General features: G+C 38.1%; 1 protein-coding gene across 1 annotated transcript; it reads right to left on the bottom strand.

Annotated features, from left to right (window-relative positions):
• Positions 1 to 3,180: 3,180 nt before the first annotated feature.
• Positions 3,181 to 6,841, bottom strand: LOC111479908 (CDPK-related kinase 7-like). Its single transcript, XM_023124814.1, has 11 exons — positions 6,078 to 6,841; positions 5,789 to 5,919; positions 5,663 to 5,704; positions 5,466 to 5,574; positions 5,214 to 5,292; positions 4,826 to 5,122; positions 4,644 to 4,756; positions 4,071 to 4,178; positions 3,927 to 3,989; positions 3,656 to 3,823; positions 3,181 to 3,573 (listed from the first exon to the last, which is right to left on the bottom strand). The coding sequence occupies exons 1-11, from the start codon at positions 6,528 to 6,530 to the stop codon at positions 3,436 to 3,438; spliced, it is 1,701 nt and encodes a 566-aa protein (XP_022980582.1). The 5' UTR covers positions 6,531 to 6,841; the 3' UTR covers positions 3,181 to 3,435.
• Between the last annotated feature and the right edge of the window lie 3,155 nt (positions 6,842 to 9,996).

The following is a 9,996-nucleotide window of genomic DNA, read 5'->3' as shown; positions in this document are numbered from 1 at the left end:
TTTATCGAACGCAAGAGGAAACTCATGAGCTTATTTAATGACTAACACCATCATTTCTCAATCAATTTTTAAATCCATATATTGTTTGCCAACAATGACCCCAATGACAATCACACGGTCAATTGTGCTAATTGTGTCATGACCTCCCTGATGACCATGATTTATTCGGCTTGCTTTAATTCCCTTTGTATAACTCGTTGTTTGGTGGTTAGTGTCGACATATGGTACTACTTCCTGCTCAATGCATATGCTACCACACTCAATTTTTTAGGGTCATATAGTATCTTTACGTCTTATTCCTTGACCACTTCTAACCATCTGCGTCATAGTTTCTCATGCACACGTATGTATGATGTTGAGATTTATATCCCAAAACCTTGTAATTAATTATAATATTTATTTACAATTTAATATTAAGGTTGAATGACTTATAAAACAAATTAAACAATCCGCCTTGTAATTATTATAAATGATTTGATCCAAATCTTTCATGAGAGACATGTGGGTGGAGATATCCTATATAATAGATTTGTATATGATTATAACACAAAATATTTAATCTCTCTTTATAAGTCCGTTAATTTAGAAGATGAATATTTCACAGAATAATTATATGCGACTCGAACTTAATTCTGAGTGAGTTATGAACTCTTTCACGTAAAACCTTATTCTTTTATTTGCATAACTGACAATGATTTTTGTAGCTAATTCAATATGCCTACCATTTCTAAGAGATGAATTCCCTCCTTCCAATATAAAGTAAGTAAATGAGTAGTTTTCGTAAGTGCTAATTTTAGAACTTGAATAATGAGATCTGACCACCTTACCTGCACAAGAAAGACTGGATTATTGTTGGATCATAAACAAATTGTTCATTAAAAAATTAGTGGTAACTAAGGTATCCGATGTCGAAACAACCTACCGAAGACGGTACACATGAATAAGGTAAGCTTTCACACATTAAAAACGTGCGTGCTTTGTCGTCGTAAAAGAGAGTTTGAATTGCGGATTGGTTGGCACTCACAGATCTCTTAAACGAATGTCGGAATGACGTTTTAGGAAGAGAGAGAAAGTTTGTCAGAAAAATCGTGCAAATCGGGTGGAGAAGACGAAGTCTATGGACTTCGGATCGGATCTAAATAGGGTATCCAGACGCCTACAACCCGCCAACACCTTGGCCCAATCTACACAGTCGGCTCAAGCCTGCGGCCAGACCTCAACCCGAGGATGCATGCCTGCAACCCGTGACCACCATTCTCGAGGCCGAATACATGCAGCCAGCCCAGAACCCAAACCAGTATGCAGCAACCCGTGACTCGCGACCGAGACCCGCGACTCGTACACTCGCGTGCAACCCATGCCTTGACCCGAAGCCACCTGCACCCGCGTCGACCTTCTATTGCGTCACGTGTCCACCTGCAGCCCTTCGACTCAATTGGCTTAGACGGCTCGACTCGGCTTTGCGGCTCAAATTTCGGCTATTCGGCTCGGTAAATAGATTTTTGACCCAATTTCATCGCTTCAAACCCTTCCAAACCTAATTTCAACCCTAAATAAGGTAATTTATGTCATTATAATGTTATTTCATAAATTTAAGTTGAAATTATATTAGAATGAGAAATACTAACGAAAAGCGATAAACGACATAATAGAAAACGAAAAGCGGTGATAGTTTGGATCACTTTTGAGGAACGAGAGCTAATGTACTAGAACTGGGGAGAACGTCGACTAAGGCCAACCAAGTAAGTGGCCCCTATCATTATTGGTTATAAATTGTGTGTTGTATGATGACACATGCAAGTGGTTTTGCACATGTCATAGGTCGTACATGTAGACTATTATGTGATTGCTATGTTTTGTTTATGAATTGATATGCTTTATTCTATGTTATGATATGATGTGTTGAAAATATGCTCAAGATTATTATGTGATTGCTATGATATATGATATGATATGTGCACGATATACACTGATATGTTTGAAAGCATTGAAGTGTTATGATATGACTGATATGTGAGATGTATGATATGCTATGATTGACATGTAAAACGACAAACTAGCATGAAATACAACTCCGACATACTGATGAAAGAAATAATAAATGATATGATAAACGTTATGAGAAATGGTATGAAAATATATGATACAAACAAGACGCTAGTGGGGCTGTATTAATGATAATTAAAATGAAAAAATGTTGGGACCTCATGCATTATTGGTGCTAATCCATCGGGGATACTCCTATTCCTTCATGATAGTACGGACGCACACTACCAGGCAGGGAAACATTCATTATGTTTGTCATAATGTTGTCGTGATGGTCGCTACTCTTAACGGGTATCCGACATTAACAGCTACCAAAGAATGCTCGCCCGACTAGAAAAGGACCCAAAAGGTGTACGAACCGACTGGTGGGTCCATACTTGCACGTGGGAGCAAGTCATGGATGATGATGACTGAGTTACCTACACGAAAGAGAGTTTTGTTGAACAAATGAGTGTTAAGAATGAAGGCTGAACCAAATGGAAAAATGAGGTTCAAGGCTCGGTTAGTAGTTAAAAGATATTCACATAGGAAAGACATTGATTCTGCTGAAATCTTTTCCTCCTGTTGTGAAATTAACTACTATTCAAATTTTGCTAAATATTGTTGCATCGGAGAATTACCTTGAGCAAATGGCGTTTTTACATGGAGATCTAGATGCAACAACCAGAAGGATTTGCAGCTCTAAGCAAGGAACACATGGTGTGTAAGCTTAATAAGAGCTTGTATGGATTGAAACAAGCATCGAAACAATGATATAAGAAGTTTGACTCCTTCGTATGCAAGAGTGGTTTCCACAGGAGTGAAAAGGACTAGTGTTGTGATCTCAAGAAATAAATGGATTCTTATGTGTTTCTACTCTTGATTGTTGGATCCTTAAGATAGATTTGCTGGTCCATTACATCTATCCTAGGAGCCGTACATTGAGACTACCTCTTGACAAATCGTATTAAATTGTCAAAGGGACAATCTCCCAAGATAGTTGAGAAACGTGGACACATGACATTAGTTCCGTACGCTTCTATAATTGGGAGTTTGACGTATGCTATGATTTACACTAGATCTGATATAACACATGTAGTGGGGAGAACCCAAATACACGGCTTCTAAGATATTTGAGAGGTACATCGAGTACTCTCTTCAACTCATAATTTATAATGAAATCGAGTAATTTTGAGTGCATTATGTTGTTCCTCTATTCTTCCACTGTACAAATCCTTTCATCAATTTCAACCCCACCAATCACTTCACTGCCAAAACGTAAGAAACAACTTACAAAACTACAACAGATTACACCACATCACATCACAACCTTCCTTCCTTCTCACTAGGATCATATTATTATAGAATCCTCAATGGTTTTGGTCAACACAAAATTTATGTGGATTCAGTTTATGCTTTTTGCAACGGGCGAGACGAAACACCGTGTACGAGTCTCACAAATCCCAGGAAGCTAAGCTTCCCATCCGAGTGTCTGATCCAGTCCTGGACAACCACATGAACCGGTACCGATGGACTAAGTCCGAGTTCCTGACACACATAATACATAACTCATATCACAAAAGAATCCCACTCCAATCACATTAACATACCATCATTGTCGAAAGCATACCGATGCAAGTTCCTCGATCATTATGGGGCGATTCCCGTCCTTATCGAAAAGATCGTAGGCATGTCGGGCATGTTGTTCCCAGTTATCCATTCCCTCTAGTTGATATATACTTATGGCAGCTGCACAGAATTCTTCAAAATCTAATTTTCTGTACTGAATGGAACTAACCTGGCAGAGGCACAGGCAAAGGCATACATACAACAACACTTGTTTTCAACCACACATTAGCAGGCAGCAGCATTGAAACAAAAGAAGAGAACACAAGTCTTACCATGTTGCCGTACTCTACAACTCTCGAATCCTTCATGGCATCCGTTGAATTCTTGATTAAAGCCTGCCAAGTTTTAATCTCATTACAATCAACTTACTTCCAACTCTCTTATTCTTGTGTATGATACCAGAAAAAAGAAGCAACCGTCTTGAAGTTTTGCATGGAAATGAACCCGTTCTTGTTCGGTCCTAACACCGTAAATTGCTTCTCAAGATAACCCAGTTGAACAGAGCTTAATGTCTTTGCAACGGCCTGCGCAAAAATTAATGTCCCAAACTAGTTAGTTAACGGCCCAAGCCCAAGTCCCCTGCTACTAGATATTGTCCTCTTTGGGGAGAAGTTTCTGTTAGGATTGCACAACAATGCACACACTCGATCAAGATGAACACAAATAACAGGAGAGAGAAAATTCAAAGGATGAATATTGGCTAAAAGTTTTATCGGTCACTTTAGGTATGTACCATATATCTCTACCTAATCTTTATGAAGTATCTAACATATATATCTCTGCCCGATGTTTACCAAATATATACCATATATCTCTACATCTTTTACTATAAATAGACATCAGACTCTATGTCCCAATGGTTTCCACACCCTTATAAAGAATGTTTCGTTCTCCTGTCCAACCGATGTGCGATCTCACACAATCACATACTCGTCATAAATCATACAGCTACGTGAATGAGATTGAAGGGAGTACAATAATACACTTACGCCCAATGCCGATTTACGCAGCGAAGATGAGGAAATATAAGCTCTGACAAGCTTGTAAGTGATTGTATCCAATGGGATCTTGATATCTTGATGATCAGCTAACCAGGGATGGCCTACATGCAAGAATTGTTGTTTGAGCTTCACAAAACAAAACAATTAAAGAAAGATCCTCATAAACATACACAGGGCTTGAGCAGCAGTCAATCTCTTGCGGTAGTCTTTGTTCAACAATCTCTTCACAAAATCAATTGCATCAGAGGATAAACTAGGCCATGGGGATTCCTCAAAGTTGGGATCCGCCTTTAGAACAGCTCGAAAAATGCCAGATTCCGTTCGGGCCCAAAATGGTCGACTTCCACACAAGAGAATATAAGCAATTACACCAATACTCCACATGTCTGCCTCCGTTCCATATGATCTATGTAAAACCTCAGGAGCAACATAATAAGCACTTCCAACAATGTCATTCAATCTCTCATCTGCACAAACAATAAAAATAAAAACTCAGAAATCCACTGTGTGCCTTCAGATAGGTGATTTTGAATAGAAACAATCGTTCAGAATCCAGACCTGGTTTCACGTAATCAGAGAGCCCGAAATCGATAGCTTTAAGAGTGGATCTCTCCTCCTTGGATGTAAAAAGAAAATTCTGAAGCAAAAGCAATAATTATCCAAATTTAGAGATAATGGGAAACTGGTTGGTGGCATTCTGCTACAACAATTTTTGGTTGTGGCATCATTATGGCACAACAAGTGGTATCAGAACATTGTGGTAGCATTTCGGCGCACAACAAAATAAGCAAAATTGGTAGTTTTGTATACCTCAGGCTTGAGATCACGGTGAACCACACCTTGAAGGTGACAGTAGGCGACCACACTCAAAATCTGAACCATAATAATTTTTGCATCTTCCTCAGAATACTTGCCACCCCTAAAGAATTGCACAAGAAAAGCAACAACTAATAAATGTGTACCAAAGATCCTGAAAATTCAACCTAGAAGCATATAAGGATAGATACCTCGAAAGTATCCGATCGAGAAGTTCGCCTCCTTCGCATAACCTGAAGCACAAACATAATCAAATGAAATGGGAAATGGTTGTGTGAAGCATCACCAAGTCGTAGCTTAGATGGATATAAACTTACTCCATCACAATGTACACATTATCTTGATCTTCATATGCATCGTAGAATTGCACCAAGTTTTTGTGTCCGGTGAGGGCTCGCAGTATTTTCACTTCCCTTCTCACATCCTCAATAGCTATTGCTGTAGTCATCTGCACATTATTTTCATCAATGTGCATAAACACACAGTCTACTATCCACAACCATAGATTAAACCAAAAATGTAAAGAAAATCATGAGGTGTTCATAAATCTAATAATGAATAAAGATGATGATGAACAGAGATTATGAAGTAAGTTAGTGAAGCAACCTTGGATTTGGGAATGATTTTGACAGCAACTGGGTGGCCTTTGAGGGGGCCTTTTTTGGCGGTGGCAGAGGAAGTGTAGCCGAAATGGCCGCGGCCGAGTTCGTGGGCAAGGTCATAGTGGGCGGCAAAGTGTTTGGAGTAGCCGAAGTTTTTATCCAACCCCACATCGCACTCGCTTCCTTCAGGGATAGAAGCCTCATTGGGCTTGACGGAGGCATGGCGGCGGGCGAGGAGAGCCCGAATGTGCTTGGCCGGAGAGGGCGGCGGAAAGGGGCGCTTGAAAAGACGGAGAGGGGTGGAGTTAGCCGGAGAGGAGTTGTTGAAGAGATTGGACAGAGGGCTGGGGCTGTAAAAGGGGAAATTAGTAGGGGATTCCGATTGGATCACTGAATCATGATTTTGTGAAATGGGTTTTGGGTTTTCTTGAATGGCTTTTCCATGACACAGTCCCATGGAATCCGAAATCCACTTGAACACAAACACACACACACACACACTAAAGCCACTCACAGATTCATACCATTTGCAACACTCACAAAACTTGGCTGAATTCCTAATGATCGACAAAATGAGGGAAAGAAGCAGAGAATTGTAGAAGAAGAAATTAAAAACAAAAGTAAGGGAAAGATGCTTAGCAGAGGCACCAAGAAAAAGCAGAGAGAGAGAGAGAGAGAGATACAGAGCTTTTCTCCCCCCAATGCCCAATGTGCTTACTTCTTAATTTGATTTGCTTTTTAGTCTTCACAATAATGGAAGGAAGTGCATCCTTCCACCCTCTCTTTATTCCTAATAACCAACATAAAACCTTCTTCTTCTTCATTCTTCTTTTTAAATCAAAAAATTATTCATTTCAGCTGAGGTTTGATATCAATATATATCAACCATCAATGATCCAAACATGTTATTTTACATGGCTAAGGTAAGAATCCAAACATGTTTCTCTCGACTCCAAGAATACGCCAACGACCCTCATAGAATTCACAAGCAAAGAAAAATAACATGATACATAGGGAAAACAAGGGAGTAGAAGAAAAGATTATCACGACGCCAACAATCACCCCGTCGAGACTCACTGCGCCGTATAGTATAGATAACGTCATGGAAGAGAGGACTAACATGTCAGGGAACACCATGATGCACATGAGTGATTACTACTGATTTTGTCGACCAAGAGGATGAATTGATAGTCAATTCTAGTCTCTATGTCGTTTTAAAGATGTTTTCAAACACGTAAGTACCATGACAAATGCACAGAGTAGTCACACTTATTTTCTTAAACATAGACTAGAATATGATTTTTTTTTAATTTAAACGTCTAATTAATTCATTTAGTTTATTATTACGACGTAAACACGTCAATCCATGACTGTGTTTTAAAATGAAGTTTATGTTGTATGAAGGTTTAAATGATGTATTTCCACATTCAATGTTGATGATATATACACAGTATCGACCATAAACATAATTAACATCTAATATTCACTAAAAGCATAATGTGCCCCCACAAATATATTCTACTCTTAAGCTCATGATTGGCCTAATCCAACCCAAAATAGGCCAAACCTTATCACTAAAATCATTGCATACAATCATTGAACTAGATACAAGAGATTAACTTGATGAGTCTACAAAATTGACCCCATAACGACAATGACTTCGAGACAGAGATCATCGAAGCACGAGCAACGTAACTAAATTATAATGAGAAATTAGCCACAGTGAATCGTTAAACTTTGATTTGTCAGGGTTCTCTTTATTGTTCCTAGATTAATTTGCCTACGCATGCATAAATTCACTAGACAGATTCATATACATACCTCCTAGACTTGATGGGCTAACACACGATGACGCGGTTAGAACCCACGAAAAAAAGGTACGCATTGCATGAGGTGGTACATTTAAAATCATGGTTCAGTGTAATGATACACGAACTACTTTCATACTCATCAGGACATGAATCTTCTGTGAGACTAAGACGTATATATTTAAATATTTTTAAATTTTATTATAATAAGATATTGTGTGGGAGAAAAATATAGAGATTTAATAGGTTAGGGGTTTTATGGGGTTTTGGGATTTGATTAGAAAGAAGAATAATGTTTAGTTAAAAAAAAAAAAAAAAGAATATATTGAATAAATTGGAAATGTTATAGGGCAGTGTGAGTGTAATAGAATAATATAATATTATTAAATTAATTATTTGGTCAAACATGTTCCGCCAATCACGAGGCCTACTTAATTTAACCATCAATTAATTATTGAGATTAAAGTAAAGTAGCTACCAACTCAGTTACTAATCATGATTAAATAATGTTTTAATTATAATATTAGTGAAAAAAACGCGGAAAAAGGGGAGGGAAAGAGGGAGGTGAAGTTTATAGGGCAAATAATAATTTAATAAAAATAATTTATTAATAATATATGATGGTGTAAGGTTAGGTGACCCACCAATTTGGGAATTTGTATCCCAAAAAACAAGGGTATGGAATGGAATATACCAAGAAATCCCTCACTTCTCTCTCTCTCAACCCTAGTATGATATAATATGTTTGGAAGACACCCTATATTTTGATCACACACATGTTTGACATGATATGATTGACATGCAATATGATGTTTCAGCATGATGCACAACCTCGATATATGCATGAAATGTTATGATAAAAAGGATATGCAAATGTTGGGACCTCATGTAGCATTGTGTGTTCATGTATTAAAGAATACTCCTCGTTTTATGATGGCACGGACGCATAAGTTATTACAAGGTAGGAAAATGATCATTATGTTCATCAGTCACTATACCTATTGGGTGTCTAGCAATATCTCTAGAGAATGCTAGCTCGACCAAGAAAGGTGCCAAGGAAGTGTGTGAACCGACTGGTGGGTCTATACTAGTGATGGTGTTAATATAACACATGCGAAAGCAATTTGGATCTTAGGCACTTTTAAAACATCAATTATAGTAAATAATTAGCATGTTCATAAGTATTAAAACTTAATGAATTTGAATACTAACATTTTGTAGTTCAAATTCATTTTCCCTCACGAACCGGTTTCGAACCACCACTAGTGTCTTCTCCACTATCTTCTGGCCTTAGAACGGGATTGTGGAATCCGGTGAGTGACTAAACTTGGGAGGGATTTAGTATATATGAAGAGAGAGCTTGTGAGAATTTTCTCAAGGTCTTTTTCAAGGAAGAAGACCTTCCATGTACCATGATCACTCTATTTAGGGAATGTGTCTCATATCCTTAATTTCTTGAGGTGTCTTAGGACTTTATTCCTTCGACAAATGAACTCCATGCCTGAAAGGTAATAATCCTTTCTTGGAGTCCTGCATCTTATATCGAATCAACATTTTGTCGATATACGATGCCTGAGACAATGCTAGTGTTTTGTTCTTGCGATTCCGAACAATTTGGATTCCAAGAACAAACTGAGCCTCTCCCAAATCTTTCATTTGGAATTGTGTCGCTAGCCAATGCTTAATGTCAGTTAGAAATCCCACATCATTCCCAATGAGTAGAATATCGTCAACGTACAACACTAGGAAAGCTACTGTAGAGTTGACTATTCTTTTATAAACACAAGGTTCGTCAACATTTTGTTTAAAGCCATAAGATTTGATCGCGGTATCAAACTTTATATTCCAGGATCGAGATGCTTGCTTCAACCTATAAATGGATCTTTTAAGCTTGCAAACCTTATGCTTGTGATCCTGTTCAATGAACTCCTCTGGTTGAGCCATATAAATACTCTCTTCAAGATTGCCGTTAAGAAAGGCTGTCTTAACATCCATTTGTCAAATTTCATAATCTTAAAATATGGCAATAGACAAGAGTATTCTAATCGTTTAAGCATAGCAATAGGAGAGAAGGTTTCTTCACAGTCCACCCCCTCTCTTTGGGTATAACCCTTT

This window comes from Cucurbita maxima, unplaced genomic scaffold (genome assembly GCF_002738345.1).
Source record: "Cucurbita maxima cultivar Rimu unplaced genomic scaffold, Cmax_1.0 Cma_Scf00005, whole genome shotgun sequence".
In the NCBI taxonomy this organism is placed as follows: Eukaryota; Viridiplantae; Streptophyta; class Magnoliopsida; order Cucurbitales; family Cucurbitaceae; genus Cucurbita; species Cucurbita maxima.
The sequence above is the reverse complement of the archived record's forward strand: the minus strand, read 5'-3'. Positions and strand labels throughout refer to the sequence as shown.